This window comes from Atractosteus spatula, chromosome 8 (genome assembly GCF_055471065.1).
Source record: "Atractosteus spatula isolate fAtrSpa1 chromosome 8, fAtrSpa1.hap1, whole genome shotgun sequence".
Lineage (NCBI taxonomy): Eukaryota > Metazoa > Chordata > Actinopteri > Semionotiformes > Lepisosteidae > Atractosteus > Atractosteus spatula.
This window is the reverse complement of record NC_142713.1, coordinates 2,419,654-2,440,076: the sequence shown is the minus strand read 5'-3', so window position 1 is coordinate 2,440,076 and position 20,423 is coordinate 2,419,654. Positions and strand designations below refer to the sequence as shown.

The following is a 20,423-nucleotide window of genomic DNA, read 5'->3' as shown; positions in this document are numbered from 1 at the left end:
GGACACTATGGGGGCACGCTGCGGTACTTATTGATCAAGCTATGTGATTCAGAGCTGCGGCCCTGACAGAATCACTCTAACCTTACAGCCTATGAATAGCGGGGTCTCCTCTCGACAGCGCTGCTATATTCCTATTTCCACACTGGGGGTCACACGTGCAGATCCAGACGTGCGGCCCACCACCAGCTGAGACAGAACCGGCGCCCCCCCCTGTTTCCGGCTTGTTCCTTTCCCAGCAGCCCGCGCCTGCAGCTCCCAGCCTGCCTCAGGGCCGGTACAGGGCGGCCAGGCTGAGGAGGCCGAGCCGGGCCGCCTGACCCCAGCGGGCGGCGCCGGGCCCGGGCCCTGTGCCTCCGGGCGCGCCGCTGGCCGCTCTGCAGCTCGGCGTGGGGGTCGCCTTCACGTCCCGGACCAGTCCCGTGGTTGTCCGGAAACTGCTGGTGTTCTGGGAAGAAAGATCCGAGCTTCAGAAACGGGTCACTTACCGGACCCAGCTGGTTGGTCTGAAGAGCTGGGAGCCCGCGGAGAGAGAGCAGGCAGTGGGACAGAGCTGTCCACTGGTTTAGCAGAACCTTCCCCTGTAGGGTTTCGGTAGGTTCCTGCTTTTCACACCAGATTTTCATTTCTTGCAGAAGCAAGCCTATACACAAGCCCATCCCCTTATTTCATTCTGTTTAAGCATGCTTTTGCACATAACCTGTTACCTTTTTGTTGTTTTGCACACTGTCTGTTGTCTCTGTCTTTCTTTTGTTATACGATTGTAATGTTGTTGTTTTTTTCTTTGTACTACTTATCGCCTGAGAGCTAGCTAAAGAGCACTTCGTTATACCATATACCTGTGAATGAGTATACTGACAGTAAACGTGAACTTGAACACAGCCTTATAGGGGCATAAAGGCACAAGCGTCCAGATCTCTTCCCCCAAGCTGTCAGGTTACTGAACTCTGCCCCTGCCGCTGGCTCACACTGATGGGGCTTTTTCCCTAAGAGGTACGTGATTTAACTGGCTGCTGTTGCTGTCGCTGCTCAGCGTGGATGTCCTTGGTGTCTCCTGCCTGCCCTTGTATGGGAGCTGATGCAGGCAGATAAGCGTCTCGTGGCGCTCGTGCAGCTGACAAACGGGTGTTTTTGCGGATTCGTTCGGCCGAAGGTCTGAAGGAAAATCGTCGAATGGATATGTTACCCCCCCCGCTGAAGCCTTAATGGAGGTGATCGCCTGCTTGATTGGAAGACTTTGCAAGTGTTTTTGTTTTTACCCATGCGATTTTTTTTCATGAAGAAACGCAACAGTTCAAAGGCTGCGTCCAGGAGGGTTTAAAAGCTGCAAACAGTCATATGACGAGGACACTGGACTGTAAACAGGCGCCGTCCTTCGGATGAGACGTAAAAGCGAGGTCCTGACTCTCTGTGGTCATTAACAATCCCAGGGTGTCTCTCGACAAGAGTAGGGGTGTTACCCCAGTGTCCTGGCCAAATTTCCCCCCTGGCCTTTACCCCTCATGGCCTCCTAATAACCCCCCTCTCTGAACTGGCTCCATCCCTCTGCTCTCCTCCCCACTGAGAGCTGGTGTGTGTGAGAGGACTGGAGCATCATCCAGGTGGGGCTGCACACTGGTGGGGGTAGTGGGATTCCCCCTGACCTGGGAAGAGCTCTGGGTGGAGGGTCTAGAGAAGTAGTATATAAGTATCAGGGGGATTATTTATTATTATGGGCCTGTGTACAGTTTCGAGGACAGGCGCTGCCCGGTGTTGTGTCAGTTAGATCGATTAACCGAAAGGGTGTGCTTACCACAGAGGAGTCGATGTATATATTCTGAGAGACGGTTTTCAGGATGTTCTGGAACTCCTCTACAGTGTTGTCGTTCCAAATCATTGTGTAGAGCTTGATGTACGCATCTCTGGAAACGACACAGGGGGTGAGAGAGTTACCAGCGTGGGCGGAAGGGGTGCCTGGACGAATAGACTGGATCAGCAGACAAACCCATCGATGACCCTGACTGAAGGTGATCGTCCTTACTGGTGAAGTCACATACAGAACCTGGGGCTGCACAGCTGGGAGTGTTGGTGGCGAGAGTGGGATTGTCCTCACTGGTGTAGTGAGACAGCACCTGGGCTGTACGAGTGTGAGTGTTGGTGGTATCAGTGGGATTGTCCTCACTGGTGTAGTGAGACAGCACCTGGGCTGTACAAGTGTGAGTGTTGGTGGTATCAGTGGGATTGTCCTCACTGGTGTAGTGAGACAGCACCTGGGCTGTACAAGTGTGAGTGTTGTTGGTATCAGTGGGATTGTCCTCACTGGTGTAGTGAGACAGCACCTGGGCTGTACGAGTGTGAGTGTTGGTGGTGTCAGTGGGATTGTCCTCACTGGTGTAGTGAGACAGCACCTGGGCTGTACGAGTGTGAGTGTTGGTGGCGAGAGTGGGATTGTCCTCACTGGTGTAGTGAGACAGCACCTGGGCTGTACGAGTGTGAGTGTTGGTGGCGAGAGTGGGATTGTCCTCACTGGTGTAGTGAGACAGCACCTGGGCTGTACGAGTGTGAGTGTTGGTGGTATCAGTGGGATTGTCCTCACTGGTGTAGTGAGACAGCACCTGGGCTGTACGAGTGTGAGTGTTGGTGGTGTCTGTGGGATTGTCCTCACTGGTGTAGTGAGACAGCACCTGGGCTGTACGAGTGTGAGTGTTGGTGGTATCATAGGGATTGTCCTCACTGGTGTAGTGAGACAGCACCTGGGCTGTACGAGTGTGAGTGTTGGTGGTGTCTGTGGGATTGTCCTCACTGGTGTAGTGAGACAGCACCTGGGCTGTACGAGTGTGAGTGTTGGTGGTATCAGTGGGATTGTCCTCACTGGTGTAGTGAGACAGCACCTGGGCTGTACGAGTGTGAGTGTTGTTGGTATCAGTGGGATTGTCCTCACTGGTGTAGTGAGACAGCACCTGGGCTGTACGAGTGTGAGTGTTGTTGGTATCAGTGGGATTGTCCTCACTGGTGTAGTGAGACAGCACCTGGGCTGTACGAGTGTGAGTGTTGGTGGCGAGAGTGGGATTGTCCTCACTGGTGTAGTGAGACAGCACCTGGGCTGTACGAGTGTGAGTGTTGGTGGTATCAGTGGGATTGTCCTCACTGGTGTAGTGAGACAGCACCTGGGCTGTACGAGTGTGAGTGTTGGTGGTGTCTGTGGGATTGTCCTCACTGGTGTAGTGAGACAGCACCTGGGCTGTACGAGTGTGAGTGTTGGTGGTATCTGTGGGATTGTCCTCACTGGTGTAGTGAGACAGCACCTGGGCTGTATGAGTGTGAGTGTTGGTGGCGAGAGTGGGATTGTCCTCACTGGTGTAGTGAGACAGCACCTGGGCTGTACGAGTGTGAGTGTTGGTGGTATCAGTGGGATTGTCCTCACTGGTGTAGTGAGACAGCACCTGGGCTGTACGAGTGTGAGTGTTGTTGGTATCAGTGGGATTGTCCTCACTGGTGTAGTGAGACAGCACCTGGGCTGTACGAGTGTGAGTGTTGTTGGTATCAGTGGGATTGTCCTCACTGGTGTAGTGAGACAGCACCTGGGCTGTACGAGTGTGAGTGTTGGTGGCGAGAGTGGGATTGTCCTCACTGGTGTAGTGAGACAGCACCTGGGCTGTACGAGTGTGAGTGTTGGTGGTGTCTGTGGGATTGTCCTCACTGGTGTAGTGAGACAGCACCTGGGCTGTACGAGTGTGAGTGTTGGTGGTATCATAGGGATTGTCCTCACTGGTGTAGTGAGACAGCACCTGGGCTGTACGAGTGTGAGTGTTGGTGGTGTCAGTGGGATTGTCCTCACTGGTGTAGTGAGACAGCACCTGGGCTGTACGAGTGTGAGTGTTGGTGGCGAGAGTGGGATTGTCCTCACTGGTGTAGTGAGACAGCACCTGGGCTGTACGAGTGTGAGTGTTGGTGGCGAGAGTGGGATTGTCCTCACTGGTGTAGTGAGACAGCACCTGGGCTGTACGAGTGTGAGTGTTGGTGGTATCAGTGGGATTGTCCTCACTGGTGTAGTGAGACAGCACCTGGGCTGTACGAGTGTGAGTGTTGGTGGTGTCTGTGGGATTGTCCTCACTGGTGTAGTGAGACAGCACCTGGGCTGTACGAGTGTGAGTGTTGGTGGTATCATAGGGATTGTCCTCACTGGTGTAGTGAGACAGCACCTGGGCTGTACGAGTGTGAGTGTTGGTGGTATCATAGGGATTGTCCTCACTGGTGTAGTGAGACAGCACCTGGGCTGTACGAGTGTGAGTGTTGCTGGTATCAGTGGGATTGTCCTCACTGGTGTAGTGAGACAGCACCTGGGCTGTACGAGTGTGAGTGTTGGTGGTATCAGTGGGATTGTCCTCACTGGTGTAGTGAGACAGCACCTGGGCTGTACGAGTGTGAGTGTTGGTGGTGTCAGTGGGATTGTCCTCACTGGTGTAGTGAGACAGCACCTGGGCTGTACGAGTGTGAGTGTTGGTGGCGAGAGTGGGATTGTCCTCACTGGTGTAGTGAGACAGCACCTGGGCTGTACGAGTGTGAGTGTTGGTGGCGAGAGTGGGATTGTCCTCACTGGTGTAGTGAGACAGCACCTGGGCTGTACGAGTGTGAGTGTTGGTGGTATCATAGGGATTGTCCTCACTGGTGTAGTGAGACAGCACCTGGGCTGTACGAGTGTGAGTGTTGGTGGTGTCTGTGGGATTGTCCTCACTGGTGTAGTGAGACAGCACCTGGGCTGTACGAGTGTGAGTGTTGGTGGTGTCTGTGGGATTGTCCTCACTGGTGTAGTGAGACAGCACCTGGGCTGTACGAGTGTGAGTGTTGGTGGTGTCTGTGGGATTGTCCTCACTGGTGTAGTGAGACAGCACCTGGGCTGTACGAGTGTGAGTGTTGGTGGCGAGAGTGGGATTGTCCTCACTGGTGTAGTGAGACAGCACCTGGGCTGTACGAGTATGAGTGTTGGTGGTATCATAGGGATTGTCCTCACTGGTGTAGTGAGACAGCACCTGGGCTGTACGAGTGTGAGTGTTGGTGGTGTCTGTGGGATTGTCCTCACTGGTGTAGTGAGACAGCACCTGGGCTGTACGAGTGTGAGTGTTGGTGGTGTCTGTGGGATTGTCCTCACTGGTGTAGTGAGACAGCACCTGGGCTGTACGAGTGTGAGTGTTGGTGGTGTCAGTGGGATTGTCCTCACTGGTGTAGTGAGACAGCACCTGGGCTGTACGAGTGTGAGTGTTGGTGGTATCAGTGGGATTGTCCTCACTGGTGTAGTGAGACAGCACCTGGGCTGTACGAGTGTGAGTGTTGGTGGTGTCAGTGGGATTGTCCTCACTGGTGTAGTGAGACAGCACCTGGGCTGTACGAGTGTGAGTGTTGGTGGTGTCAGTGGGATTGTCCTCACTGGTGTAGTGAGACAGCACCTGGGCTGTACGAGTGTGAGTGTTGGTGGTGTCAGTGGGATTGTCCTCACTGGTGTAGTGAGACAGCACCTGGGCTGTACGAGTGTGAGTGTTGGTGGTGTCTGTGGGATTGTCCTCAATGGTGTAGTGAGACAGCACCTGGGCTGTACGAGTGTGAGTGTTGGTGGTATCATAGGGATTGTCCTCACTGGTGTAGTGAGACAGCACCTGGGCTGTACGAGTGTGAGTGTTGGTGGCGAGAGTGGGATTGTCCTCACTGGTGTAGTGAGACAGCACCTGGGCTGTACGAGTGTGAGTGTTGGTGGTGTCTGTGGGATTGTCCTCACTGGTGTAGTGAGACAGCACCTGGGCTGTACGAGTGTGAGTGTTGGTGGTGTCAGTGGGATTGTCCTCACTGGTGTAGTGAGACAGCACCTGGGCTGTACGAGTGTGAGTGTTGGTGGTGTCTGTGGGATTGTCCTCACTGGTGTAGTGAGACAGCACCTGGGCTGTACGAGTGTGAGTGTTGGTGGTGTCTGTGGGATTGTCCTCACTGGTGTAGTGAGACAGCACCTGGGCTGTACGAGTGTGAGTGTTGGTGGTATCATAGGGATTGTCCTCACTGGTGTAGTGAGACAGCACCTGGGCTGTACGAGTGTGAGTGTTGGTGGTATCATAGGGATTGTCCTCACTGGTGTAGTGAGACAGCACCTGGGCTGTACGAGTGTGAGTGTTGGTGGTGTCTGTGGGATTGTCCTCACTGGTGTAGTGAGACAGCACCTGGGCTGTACGAGTGTGAGTGTTGGTAGTATCAGTGGGATTGTCCTCACTGGTGTAGTGAGACAGCACCTGGGCTGTACGAGTGTGAGTGTTGTTGGTATCAGTGGGATTGTCCTCACTGGTGTAGTGAGACAGCACCTGGGCTGTACGAGTGTGAGTGTTGGTGGCGAGAGTGGGATTGTCCTCACTGGTGTAGTGAGACAGCACCTGGGCTGTACGAGTGTGAGTGTTGGTGGTATCAGTGGGATTGTCCTCACTGGTGTAGTGAGACAGCACCTGGGCTGTACGAGTGTGAGTGTTGGTGGTGTCTGTGGGATTGTCCTCACTGGTGTAGTGAGACAGCACCTGGGCTGTACGAGTGTGAGTGTTGGTGGTATCAGTGGGATTGTCCTCACTGGTGTAGTGAGACAGCACCTGGGCTGTATGAGTGTGAGTGTTGGTGGCGAGAGTGGGATTGTCCTCACTGGTGTAGTGAGACAGCACCTGGGCTGTACGAGTGTGAGTGTTGGTGGTATCAGTGGGATTGTCCTCACTGGTGTAGTGAGACAGCACCTGGGCTGTACGAGTGTGAGTGTTGTTGGTATCAGTGGGATTGTCCTCACTGGTGTAGTGAGACAGCACCTGGGCTGTACGAGTGTGAGTGTTGTTGGTATCAGTGGGATTGTCCTCACTGGTGTAGTGAGACAGCACCTGGGCTGTACGAGTGTGAGTGTTGGTGGCGAGAGTGGGATTGTCCTCACTGGTGTAGTGAGACAGCACCTGGGCTGTACGAGTGTGAGTGTTGGTGGTATCAGTGGGATTGTCCTCACTGGTGTAGTGAGACAGCACCTGGGCTGTACGAGTGTGAGTGTTGGTGGTGTCAGTGGGATTGTCCTCACTGGTGTAGTGAGACAGCACCTGGGCTGTACGAGTGTGAGTGTTGGTGGTGTCAGTGGGATTGTCCTCACTGGTGTAGTGAGACAGCACCTGGGCTGTATGAGTGTGAGTGTTGGTGGCGAGAGTGGGATTGTCCTCACTGGTGTAGTGAGACAGCACCTGGGCTGTACGAGTGTGAGTGTTGGTGGTGTCAGTGGGATTGTCCTCACTGGTGTAGTGAGACAGCACCTGGGCTGTACGAGTGTGAGTGTTGGTGGTATCAGTGGGATTGTCCTCACTGGTGTAGTGAGACAGCACCTGGGCTGTACGAGTGTGAGTGTTGGTGGTATCAGTGGGATTGTCCTCACTGGTGTAGTGAGACAGCACCTGGGCTGTATGAGTGTGAGTGTTGGTGGTGTCAGTGGGATTGTCCTCACTGGTGTAGTGAGACAGCACCTGGGCTGTACGAGTGTGAGTGTTGGTGGTATCAGTGGGATTGTCCTCACTGGTGTAGTGAGACAGCACCTGGGCTGTATGAGTGTGAGTGTTGGTGGCGAGAGTGGGATTGTCCTCACTGGTGTAGTGAGACAGCACCTGGGCTGTACGAGTGTGAGTGTTGGTGGTATCAGTGGGATTGTCCTCACTGGTGTAGTGAGACAGCACCTGGGCTGTACGAGTGTGAGTGTTGGTGGCGAGAGTGGGATTGTCCTCACTGGTGTAGTGAGACAGCACCTGGGCTGTACGAGTGTGAGTGTTGGTGGTATCAGTGGGATTGTCCTCACTGGTGTAGTGAGACAGCACCTGGGCTGTACGAGTGTGAGTGTTGGTGGTGTCAGTGGGATTGTCCTCACTGGTGTAGTGAGACAGCACCTGGGCTGTACGAGTGTGAGTGTTGGTGGCGAGAGTGGGATTGTCCTCACTGGTGTAGTGAGACAGCACCTGGGCTGTACGAGTGTACAAGTGCTTCTTTTTCACAGCTGTATGACGTCTGTGGATCAATGAGTTACAGTACATGCAACCCAATGAGCAAAAACGCTCAAATGTTGTCACACATTCGGGGTGAGACAATCCTGTAATGTTTAATTAAACATCCCCTGATTAAAACAACTGAAAGGCGTATTACACCTGAAAATGAACTCTTGTTGTCCCTGACCCAGAATCATTTGTTTCAACCTGCACAAATAAAGACAGAGTTTCCTGTAAACATATTGTAGCTGTGGCTCAGGTGGGGAGCTGCGTCAGCAGGCGTGGGCTGCAAAGGAACACGTAAAGGTTTATCCCCCGCTGAGAAGAGAAGAAAGGAAACGTTTCGGCTTTGAAACGCTGTGTTTCCTTCCTTCTCTCTTCAGCAGGGAATGACCCTTTACTTGTTCCTTGTTATATTGGTATTCTGTTAACTTCAATTAACCATAAAAGCTCTCTAACCAAAAGGTGGTTGGAAACAACTATGCAGCATTATAATAATAATAATAATAATAGTCATGATAGAAAGGTTGAAATGGTTTCTTACAGAAGGCTTGAAGTACCCAGGGAAACAGCCATCTGTGTAATGTCCGGCAGGCTGTTGCAGAATTTAATTTTCGTGGCTGGGGAATAATGCAGGAAGGCGATACACATCTCGTTCACAGAAGCAAGTCCCAGCTGCAGAGAAACCAGAGCAAAATCACCACGAATTCTCGATGAACACAGGAGGTGGTCATATCGCCCACGGTCCGCCGTCGGGCTGCACGAGAGCCTCTAGCTTTTGGAGGCCTCGACGTGGCCTCTTTCCTCTTCCTTTCCCTCTTTCCTCCTGCGCGGCTGCGGTTTCTGACATGCTTCTGCAGCGCGACACGGGCAAGCGAAGGCTGTCTCGCATCTGGTGAACAGACAGAGGTACCCAGCCTTGGTACCGGCTGGACTGCGGCCAGAGGCCGGCCTCCCCAGACCGGCCCCTGTGTCTGTAGCAATGATGAACCACAAGTTACCCCCCCCCCCCAGAGGACAGAATCCAGACTGTGTGACCCTGTGCTACACTGCAACAGCTCTCACATGTAATCAGCTTCTCTCTCCTGAAGGGTCTCATGGCAGGCGTTTTGCCATCTTTAACAGCTCTAAGAGTAACGAAGAATCGTAAGACCAGGCTTCTCTTTTTACGGAAGGAAAACAGTGTTTATGTAAAAATGAATGGCTCGGAACACTTTTTTTAAATCTTTCAACCTGCCGTATCTTTCTAATCTATGGGCAGAGAGTAGGGGGGGGTACACACCTCCAGAGATTCGGCTAGTGCAGTTTAAGGTATCTTTTTTGGTGCTGAAGGCACCCAGGAACATGGGTTCCAGCACTTCCTCCGGGCTCGGGCAGGTGGTGTGTCTGGAGAGGGGTGCACGTTGCGCCAGGGCGGATATTCCACCTGCTGATCTGTGTGTCACAGCTCCAGGAACTGTCTGAGTGCCCAGCTGCTATCGTACAGCCTGGCAGAGGTGGGTCTCCTTTCAGGATGGCCTGTCCTGGCCCTGTTGACCGGTGTCTCTAGACTATGTGCGCTCTGCACAGCACCGGCCTCGATCGAGGGGACAGCTCTGTCTGGAGTGGGACCGAGGTCAGGACAGGCGCTGAGATGCCAAGACCTTCACCGGGAATAAGTGCATTTCTAATAATGGATCAGATTGGGTGGAGTGGTGGCTCTGTGGCTAAGGATCTGCGCCTGTGGCTGGGAGGTTGCTGGTTCAAATCCCGTAGCTGGCAGAGGAATCCTACTCCGTTGGGCCCCTGAGCGAGGCCCTTCACCCCAGCTGCTCCAGGGGTGCTGTATAAATGGCCGACCCTGTGCTCTGACCCCCAGCTTCTCTCCCTGTCTGTGTGTCTCATGGAGAGCAGGCTGGGGTCTATGAAAAGACACATTCCTCATGCGAGACACTGTATCTGGCCAATAAAGTGATGTTATTATTATTATTATTATAAGCAAACTGTAAAGGAAGCTTTTAAATTGCACATGGAGTTGCCTCATTTTCTGATCATCTGACTCTTGAGTGAATCAATTCGTACGACAGCCACACTCGTGAAAGTCGTGAAACTCTGGCAGCAATCACACGTCAGTGCAGGTCATCTGCTGCACTTTCAGACATTTCCAGTGGATTGCTGTTCCTGAGGGGTGTCTGAAATACAGTTGTGGTTCGCCAGCAGCAGCTGTTCCAAGTGCTGAAATATTTTGTTCGTCTAAAAACGTGCCATGACATCGAAGGATCCATACACCCGATCTGCTGGAATCTCAGCTCTCTCTAATCGCTGAGTGGAAGAAGAGCACTTACAGGGGTGAGGGCCGTGCGGTTCTTCGTGTTGTAGGTACACTCCACCACGATCTCGTCTCCCTGGAGGACAGAAACCAGCACGTCAGAGAGAGACTCCGAGAGACACCACTGCTTCTGCCCCTCGTACATGTAAGTTTAAAATATTATACAGTTCTAAATACTAAGCCAGCAGCCATATCACCCTGCATCTCACAACTGGCAGCCCCACTGGAGCCCAGCAGGTGTGAGCCTGGCCAGTACCTGGAGGGGAGACTCCTGGGAGAGCTGAGGCTGCTGCTGGGAGAGGTGTGAGTGGGGCCAGCAGGGGGCGCTCACCCTGCGGTCTGTGTGGGTCCTCATGCCCCAGTATAGTGACGGGGACACTAGACTGTAAACAGGCGCCGTCCTTCGGATGAGACGTAAAACCGAGGTCCTGACTCTCTGTGGTCATTAACAATCCCAGGGTGTCTCTCGACAAGAGTAGGGGTGTTACCCCAGTGTCCTGGCCAAATTTCCCCCCTGGCCTTTACCCATCATGGCCTCCTAATAACCCCCCTCTCTGAACTGGCTCCATCCCTCTGCTCTCCTCCCCACTGAGAGCTGGTGTGTGTGAGAGGACTGGAGCATCATCCAGGTGGGGCTGCACACTGGTGGGGGGTAGTGGGATTCCCCCTGACCTGGACAGAGCTCTGAGTGGAGGGTCCAGACAGGCGCTATACAAGTGTGAGGGATTATTATGATGATTATTATTATTATTATTATATTATATATTGTCATTGTGGGACTTGGCAAATATTCTGTCACACGTTCTCTCCTGTATTTCTGTATCCGTATTGAAGATCTAAAGTTGCTGTTCATTTTAAGGATTTCTTTTAAAAGGGATTTGGTTGTGGTTAAAAACGGTGGTTTAAAAAAAAAAACTCATTTCAGGCTGCCAGCTGAACAGGTCCTGAACGTGCAGGCCAGATTACTGAAGCTGTGGTCTAGATTCTAACTAGCAGGGAGGACAGATGGCCTGTTTTCACATCCCCAGGGAAACCAGTACGATACTGCTGGACCACACTAAGACACAGTATGATCCAGCAGGGGGGAGACTCAATACCCCCGCTCTCCTGTACCCACAGGGGTGTCCTCTCTCCCGCAGACATGCCGGCTGGGCCCTGGTACGGACTGGCACTGTCTAGCACCCTGTCCAGTCTGTAATCTATGACAGTGACTGGGTTTGCACAAAGGGATGCCTCTCTAACCGAGCTGTGGTGGGAGACTGGCCTTCATGAGGTGAAGGATACATTTGTGCAGGAAACGCACCCACATCACAACCCCATGAACCGGTTTTAAACCCGTTCCTTTCGCTGTGTGAATTGTACAGAGTCGTCCCGAGGGGACGTGGCTGCAGTGGGTGGATTTTTAAAAGCGCTCTATCCCAGTGCGCCACTGGGGCCTGAAACGATCGTCTCTCTGCTTGCTGTGTCCGAGCGCCTGATGATTCCAGATACAGCCTGTGTCCTGGAGCCCCCGTGCCCCCGGGAGAGGCCCCCACCCCCCCCCCGTGTGGGAAGAGGTGGAATTCCGATCAGGGCTGGAGGGATGAGGCGGCGGACGGGTTTCCCAGCTCACCACTTTCAGCGAAACAGTGCTTCCCAGGTACGAGGTCTGCTGGTGATCGAAGCTGTAGTTCTCATTCAGACCCAGGAAGCCAATCTGTTCCCCGTTCCTGAAGCGACAGCGAGCAGAGGGGAAGCAGGCAAGAAACGTCTGGATCTGTTCATTTCACTACAATACCTTCACACCAACTGGACTTCAGGGGCTCTGCTGCGCCGACAGGTCCTCCTGGTGAAAATTCACCTCCTCATATAGTCAGACGTTTCCTCCTGCATCCCCACCCCAGGGAGAATACATCTCTCTGCCCTGAGAAGCCACTGCTGAGGGTTAACCTTTAACCTTTCAGACACCATCAAGGCAGGAGAACGAGACATGAAACGCTGACGAACAGAGTCTGCATCACCTGTTCCAGATCGGCTCATCATCGGAAGATTGGTTTTCCTCGGAGCTGCTGCACTGACAGGTCATTACAGTCCAGGTTTCTCATCTTCTAACCTTTCCCACTGTATAACAGCCTGACTGGGAACAAGTTACTGCTCTAACTGGGGTTTAGATTAACAGGAGGAGGTGAGAAGTGATTGCCAAGGTTTAACACTCTATCAGCTCACTGCCTGGCTTTCAGACAGGGGTCTTCATCAATAGAGGCAATACATGAATAAGTGCAGTACAGTATATGTGCATGGATGCAATATATTTCAAAAGCTTATTCTTAATGAAACAGCTAAATAAGACAGGAGATGTTGATGGACAGAGCATGCATCATCTGTTCATCATGACACTTGTTTTCCAAAGTCCAGCAGCTCGTTTGGAGACATCAGAACTGTCTGTGACGGTGACCGCGCCCTGAGACCACACACCAACCTCTCCTTTCACAACACACAAATCAAAACTTCAGAGCCGGGCTCAGACATTGGGCTTACCAGACTACCGTTTGTTTTTAACTGGTTAAGCGCTCAGAGTTTGCATCGTCTGCTCCGAACCTGTTCACCATCGCTCTCACGCTCACAGACGCACTCCTCCTGTGTGGTCTTCGTGAGGACGGCCCCCACGAGTTCCTCTCTCTTACCTGAAGTGACCAACCCTGACCTTTCGCCCGGCGAGGTGAGTGTGGAGCAGCACAGCGTAGACGTTGAGGTCCGGCACGGGGCCCGAGAGGACCTGCACACGGGGGACACGAGGGTGACCGTCAGCCATCAGCAGGGCGGACCTTCAATTAACCAATTAAAGAGGCTGTCGCCCTGTCCTGCTGTGGGATTGGCTGGCACGCTGGGCTCTCCTGTCATAGGAAGATGCCCTCCAGTTTAACGTCACGGCAGCCTTGCTGAGTGGAGGGTGGAGTTCCTGGGCTCCTGCCGGGAGGGATTGCAGGTTCAAATCCCAGGTGTGGCACAGCGCGCGCTGTGCCCCTCGGTAGTGTACAGCTGCTAAGCTGCAGGAACGCTACGCTGGGATGTAGGGCTGTTTTCCCTGTGATTCCGGCTTGTTCTCCTTGACTCAAGAACCAGGAGTATGTCCCGCGGGGGCGGCACTTACGTCCGAGAAAGAGGCGGTTTTACAGACGGCGTAGCTGCGGAAGGCCGTGGCGTTCGGGGGGATGACGTAGGCCTCGTTCACCGCGAGCCCGACGCTCAGGACCCCGGCGTCCTGCTGCCGCAGCTCGGGGGTGTAGTGGAAGCGCAGGCCGGAGTCGTCCACTCGACCTGGGAGACCAGGCAGGAGTTACTGGTCTGCTCCCGCGCTCGGCCAGCGCCAGCTTCTCCACCCAGGGACTGAGCAGTGAGGATGACGATGATGTTTCTGTTACACCTGGGGGCGCAGAGGTGTCCCCCCCTTGGGACTAGAGCACATTCCCAGTGGAGGGGGTGGGTCACTCTCTCCTTCATCTTGTTAACCTCATTTACAGCCTGATGCTTGAGCAGCTCGTCTACGCTAATTGGCCTGGGGTGCTGTCTGTGTGGAGTCTGCATGTTCTCCTCGTGTTCATGTGGTTTTCCTCTGGGTGCTCCAGTTTCCACCCACAGTCTGAAGACATGCTGGTGGGCTAACTGGTGTGTGTGTCTGTGTGTCTTTGTGAGTGTGTGTGTCCTGTGATGGACTGGCCCTGGTGTGAGTGTGTGTGTGTCCTGTGATGCACAGGCCCTGGTGTGAGTGTGTGTCTGTGTGTGTCCTGTGATGGACAGACCCTGGTGTGAGTGTGTGTCTGTGTGTGTCCTGTGATGGACTGGCCCTGGTGTGAGTATGTGTGTGTCCTGTGATGGACAGATCCTGGTGTGAGTGTGTGTGTGTCCTGTGATGGACTGGCCCTGTTGTGAGTGTCTGTGTGTGTCCTGTGATGGACTGGTGTCCTCTCCAGAGTGTATCCTGCCTTGTCCCCACTGCTTGCTGGGATGGCCTCTGTCTCCTGTGCCCCTGTACTGGATAACACAGTTAGAAGCTGGATGGACAGATTAATTACTGCTGAAGGTGCTGACAGTCTGAGTCAAGGGGAGTCAGCTTCAGGTAAGGTCTAGCTTGAGGTGACCGTGTGGCGCAGCGAGAGCAACACCATCAGTGGTCACAGCGACCCCTCCTGAGGCCGCAGGGTCACCTGATTGCTGAGAGGGGTTGTTGTAGTGTATCTCCAGCCTGTAGAACGTCACGTCTCCGGCCCCCCCCACCGACATGCCAGCGTTCGGTGGGAGATCGAACGCCTGGGGGAGGAGAGAGAAATCTGTCAGCTGAGGCAGAATCTCCCTCTCAGAGAGACGCCTGCCTTGAGCGCCTGGCTCCTGGCTCAGCCAGCAGGAGCCCCTCCTGAAGACTCGCGCGGGGGTCCCGCCTGAGCCCTGGAGGGTCCTGCTGATGCTTCCTCTGCGGCTTCTCATGGAAGCTGCTCTAGGTGCTAAGAACCAAAACTACAACTATTGTTATTATTATTATTATTCACTTATTAATAATAATAATCATAATAATCCCTCACACTTCTACAGCCCCTGTCTGGACCCTCCACTCAGAGCTCTGTCCAGGTCAGGGGGAATCCCAGTACCCCCACCAGTGTGCAGCCCCACCTGGATGATGCTCCAGTCCTCTCTCACACACCAGCTCTCAGTGGGGAGGAGAGCAGAGGGATGGAGCCAGTTCAGAGAGGGGGGTTATTAGGAGGCCATGAGGGGTAAAGGCCAGGGGGGAAATTTGGCCAGGACACTGGGGTAACACCCCTACTCTTGTCGAGAGACACCCTGGGATTGTTAATGACCACAGAGAGTCAGGACCTCAGTTTTACGTCTCATCTGAAGGACGGCGCCTGTTTACAGTCTAGTGTCCCCGTCACTATACTGGGGCATGAGGACCCACACAGACTTGCGGAGATGGGGTACGATCGGCAGTAACGTTCCGCAGAACCTGAAGACCTCTTTGCTGGGAGCTGGAAGTTCAGTACGGCCACTGACAGCATTTTAAACTCCAGAGAAATACCGTCTGCCCCCCTCCCCCCCCCCGGGCTCTCTGTCACCTTCTGGTTACTTTCAGGCAGAGTTTCTTAATCAAACTAAATAATCAAATAGCTCGTTCACGCTCACCCCTCCTCCGACAGCCCACGCCGCCAGGACTTCGAAGCACTGGCTGAACGCCATGTAGTCCTGAGTGTAGCACTCCCCCTGCAGCGTGGCGTTGACCGCGGACGAGCAGCGGTACAGCAGCACGTGGTGGACCAGGTCCAGGTTCTGGAGCAGCGGCTCGATCTGGGAGAGGGAGACGGACCGGCCTGTGAGGAAGAGCAGGCGCTGGGAGAGGCAGCACCGCGACACCTGTCTGCTTCTGGCGACGGCACCACAGGGGGCTGCAGGGGTGGCGGTGTCCCAGCCAGCTGGTTGGCCACCCTGGACACAGCCGACCACTGACATCACTGGGACTCGAACCCCTGATCGCAGAGCTCAGCCTGCGCTCAGGTGAGAAACTCTGAACCCGGTTTCCCACCAGAACACGAATAAGCCGAAACCTAAACGCAGCGGGTGGGACCAGGGTTCGACCTCCTGCAGGACTTTCACTTCGAACTGCGTCAACGTCAGACAGGAACAGAACAGCGCGGAGACCCCACCCTCGAGAGACACACGGCACCACCCAGCAATCATACCAGAGGGAAAGAGCCCCCGGACTCACTGACCCGATAGATGTGGTTCTTCCCTCCGAAGCTGGGGAATCGGACAATCCTGCAGTGGTAGTACGTGCCCAGCGCTGGGACTGTGAACTGAAGATGAGAGAGAAGGATCAGGGCTTGTTACAGAGGAAGATGGGGGGTATGACGTCACCCAGCCCCCCCCCCATCAGCACCAAGAGTCGCGGGAGCCCCCTCTTTCGTATTCACGCATCCTGTGGACCCCCAGATTCTACCGGTGAAGCCCGGAGACGATCACTCTGACAGGAGCAGAGAGCTTCCAGGAAAACAGCCTCTACGAGCTTCTACCAGCTGGACTCTGACTCCCTGGGAAGGAGAGATCGAGACCGGCGGCTCTCCGAACGGGTCAACAGGTGCGTCCAGAAAGGCATGCTGGGAAGTGCTGGAAAAACACGGCCGAGCAAACGGTCCGGACGGCTGCGGATCGACCCCGGGAAAGAGCCGCTCGGGGAGGAGAGGAGCACCGCGGAGCGGCGCGAGAGACAGACCAGGAGACCAAGGGAGGGGGGGTCCCGCGAGAGGCGAGTGTGGCCGTGCCCCCACCCCGGCCCCGACACTCACGTTCCCGGCCGTGACGTCGAAGTGGCTGCTGGTCGCGGGGGAGGACCGGGGGGAGTACGTCAGCAGGTCGATCTCCTTCGTCCCCCTGTGGCTGCCGTGGTACGACACCTCGTCGCTCGTCCCGTAGGCGTAGATCACCTTGACCGGCCCGGCCTGCGGGACAAACGCCACGGGCGTCAGCCGCCGAGCCGCCGCCGCTCCCGGACTCCGGACCGGGCGGGGAGCGGCCTGCTCACCGTGATGGCGAAGTCCCTGCTGTCGCAGCTCAGGATCCGCCTCCTGAGCCTCATGACGGTCCGGCCCTCGGCCTCGGTCAGGGCCAGCAGGGTGTAGTCCTGCTGAGGGTCCTCCGTGGGGAGCCCATTCCCAGCGGAATAGCGATCCTGACGGGAGAACGGCATGACCGAACAGGAAGTCAGGTACAGTTCACGGCTGATGTCTGCTCTAAGGGGGGAGACGGAGTCTCAGTTTCTCAGACCACTGATTAAATCTTAAATTCATTGACTGCGCGGTATCGTGAACTTTGCGGACGTCCTGTAAGTCTCCATGTTGTGAGAAACCCCTGGTCTCTCCAGGGGGCGAGAGGGAGAGTTTGTGGGAACTGTGATGTGAGGCGGCCCTTCCTGCTCACTAGTCCCTGTACTGACTGAGGGACTGTGATGGGCGAGTGGATGAGTACAGGCTGTGCAGCAGACGTTTCACTGCAGGAATGTTCCCAGGTGACCTGCAGGCAGAGCTGACGAGTCGTATGTGTCAGTGACACACACACACACAAACACACCAGGGCCAGTCCATCACAGCACACACACACACACACTCACACCAGGGCCAGTCCATCAAAGGACACACACACACACACACACACACACACAGGGCCAGTCCATCACAGCGCGCACGCACGCACGCACGCACGCACGCACACACACACACACACACACGCACACGCACACGCACACGCACACGCACACGCACACGCACCAGGGCCAGTGCATCACAGGACTCACACACACACACACGTGTGAAAGGTACGTGTGAAACAGTTCCCACTGCTCTCATCAGCCGCGTCAGTACTGCTGTACTCTGATATCATCGGGTCGCTCACAGTACAACGAGCCTGACTGCTCTGTGCCCTGGTCAGTAAGAGCTGCTCTCTACCTCCTGCCTGAAGCACAGACCTGCTGACACTCCCTGTGCTGACTGAGCTCCTGTGTGTGTGTGTTGTGTCTGACTGCTCTGTGCTCTGGTCAGTAAGAGCTGCTCTCTACCTCCTGCCTGAAGCACAGACCTGCTGACACTCCCTGTACTGACTGAACTCCTGTGTGTGTGTGTTGTGTCTGACTGCTCTGTGCTCTGGTCAGTAAGAGCTGCTCTCTACCTCCTGCCTGAAGGACAGACCTGCTGACACTCCCTGTGCTGACTGAGCTCCTGCGTGTGTGTGTGTTGTGTCTGTCTGCTCTGTGCTCTGGTCAGTAAGAGCTGCTCTCTACCTCCTGCCTGAAGCACAGACCTGCTGACACTCCCTGTGCTGACTGAGCTCCTGTGTGTGTGTGTGTTGTGTCTGTCTGCTCTGTGCTCTGGTCAGTAAGAGCTGCTCTCTACCTCCTGCCTGAAGCACAGACCTGCTGACACTCCCTGTACTGACTGAGCTCCTGTGTGTGTGTTATGTCTGACTGCTCTGTGCTCTGGTCAGTAAGAGCTGCTCTCTACCTCCTGCCTGAAGGACAGACCTGCTGACACTCCCTGTGCTGACTGAGCTCCTGTGTGTGTGTGTGTTGTGTCTGTCTGCTCTGTGCTCTGGTCAGTAAGAGCTGCTCTCTACCTCCTGCCTGAAGGACAGACCTGCTGACACTCCCTGTACTGACTGAGCTCCTGTGTGTGTGTGTGTGTTGTGTCTGTCTGCTCTGTGCACTGGTCAGTAAGAGCTGCTCTCTACCTCCTGCCTGAAGCACAGACCTGCTGACACTCCCTGTGCTGACTGAGCTCCTGTGTGTGTGTGTTTGTGTTGTGTCTGTCTGCTCTGTGCTCTGGTCAGTAAAAGCTGCTCTCTACCTCCTGCCTGAAGCACAGACCTGCTGACACTCCCTGTGCTGACTGAGCTCTGCGTGTGTGTGTGTTGTGTCTGACTGCTCTGTGCTCTGGTCAGTAAGAGCTGCTCTCTACCTCCTGCCTGAAGGACAGACCTGCTGACACTCCCTGTGCTGACTGAGCTCCTGTGTGTGTGTGTGTGTTGTGTCTGTCTGTTCTGTGCTCTGGTCAGTAAGAGCTGCTCTCTACCTCCTGCCTGAAGCACAGACCTGCTGACACTCCCTGTGCTGACTGAGCTCCTGCGTGTGTGTATGTTGTGTCTGACTGCTCTGTGCTCTGGTCAGTAAGAGCTGCTCTCTACCTCCTGCCTGAAGGACAGACCTGCTGACACTCCCTGTGCTGACTGAGCTCCTGTGTGTGTGTGTGTGTGTGTGTGTGTGTGTGTGTGTCTGTCTGCTCTGTGCTCTGGTCAGTAAGAGCTGCTCTCTACCTCCTGCCTGAAGGACAGACCTGCTGACACTCTCTGTACTGATTGTGTTGTGTTGTGTCCGGAGAGGGGGCTCCTCTGTGTCCTGGACCGGTTCCGGGCGCGTTACCGAGAAGTACCAGCGGCCGTCCGGGAGCACCCCCCCGATCACGAGGTCGGCCCCCTCCATGTCTCCGCGGGGGCTGAAGCCCAGGCCGGCCCAGCCACTGGTGTTGACGGCCAGCTCCAGGGTCAGCAGGTCCCGGGCCGGGTCGAAGCCCCAGCTCAGCACGGCGGCGCCGGCGCCGTCCAGCTGCTCGGAGAAGGGCAGCTCAGGGTCGCCCTGCGCCCGCGGGCTGAGGGGCAGGAGCAGGAGCAGGAGCAGGAGCAGGAGGCGGGGACAGGCCATGCTGGTGCTGCGCGTGAGGGAGTGTGTGTGCGGCGCCAGGCTGCCTCCTCCTTATATAGCGGCCAGCGCAGGCGAGCTGAGCCGCCGAGGGCACAGCCTTCGGGACAGGCGTGGCGCGTGGGCACCCTCCCCTGGGTGGCCAGGCGCTGGAGTGGAAATCCCCACCCCCACAACCTTCTGTGTAAAGAAACCCCTCCTGTCCTGACTGGAGGAGCTCACCCAGCTGTGTCTGGAGAGAAGCCAGGGTATCGGCTTCAACCAAATGGCTGGGCAGCTTGCTCCACACCCCCACCATCCTCTGTGTAAAGAAGAGTCTCCTGTCCTGACTGGAGGAGCTCACCCAGCTGTGTCTGGAGAGGAGCCAAGGTGTCGGCTTCAACAACACAGCTGGGCAGCTTGTTCCCCACCCCCACCACCCTCTGTGCTCGGGCAGAAGTTGAAGCCCAAACCCAGTAATAGCTGGATGAGATCTTATTGGGGTTCTGTCCTCGTCCCTACTTGAAGGGATGTGAGTCGGCTGTTGATTTGACATCGCAGTGGCAGAAGCCCAAAGCCTCACCTCTCTCCCCATGGGAATGCTGTGTCACCCGGGTCTCGGCTGTGTAATTGAAGCCGGATCTGTGCTTCTCCTGGGTTTCTGTTGTTGGCAACAGTCTCCCTGCTCCTCGCTCCTGCTCTTCAGACGCCCCAAGGGGCCGACCACAGCCCCGGGCTCAGATGTCACCCCGGCCTTTGTGAGGCCCAGACCTCCCCGCAGTGAGACCCTTCTCGCCTGGAGCCGCCTGTCTGGCCTGTGCTCCACAGAGATCGGCCCGCTGTCCGTCTGTAAAGCCCGATCAGTTAGAAATGGTCTGTCAGCCCGTTTCTAGAGCTCCGCGGGAGAGAGGGGAAAGAGTTTCAGCCC

At 55.2% G+C, this 20,423-nt stretch overlaps 1 protein-coding gene across 1 annotated transcript; it reads right to left on the bottom strand.

The window, feature by feature from the left end:
* Positions 1-265: 265 nt before the first annotated feature.
* Positions 266-19,519, bottom strand: LOC148829058 (DBH-like monooxygenase protein 2 homolog). The gene is made up of 13 exons (XM_088923581.1): positions 19,241-19,519; positions 16,856-17,002; positions 16,620-16,772; positions 16,047-16,130; positions 15,463-15,624; positions 14,493-14,595; positions 13,439-13,605; positions 12,972-13,063; positions 11,921-12,017; positions 10,325-10,384; positions 8,545-8,675; positions 1,790-1,898; positions 266-445 (listed from the first exon to the last, which is right to left on the bottom strand). The coding sequence occupies exons 1-13, from the start codon at positions 19,517-19,519 to the stop codon at positions 266-268; spliced, it is 1,764 nt and encodes a 587-aa protein (XP_088779707.1).
* Positions 19,520-20,423: the final 904 nt, after the last annotated feature.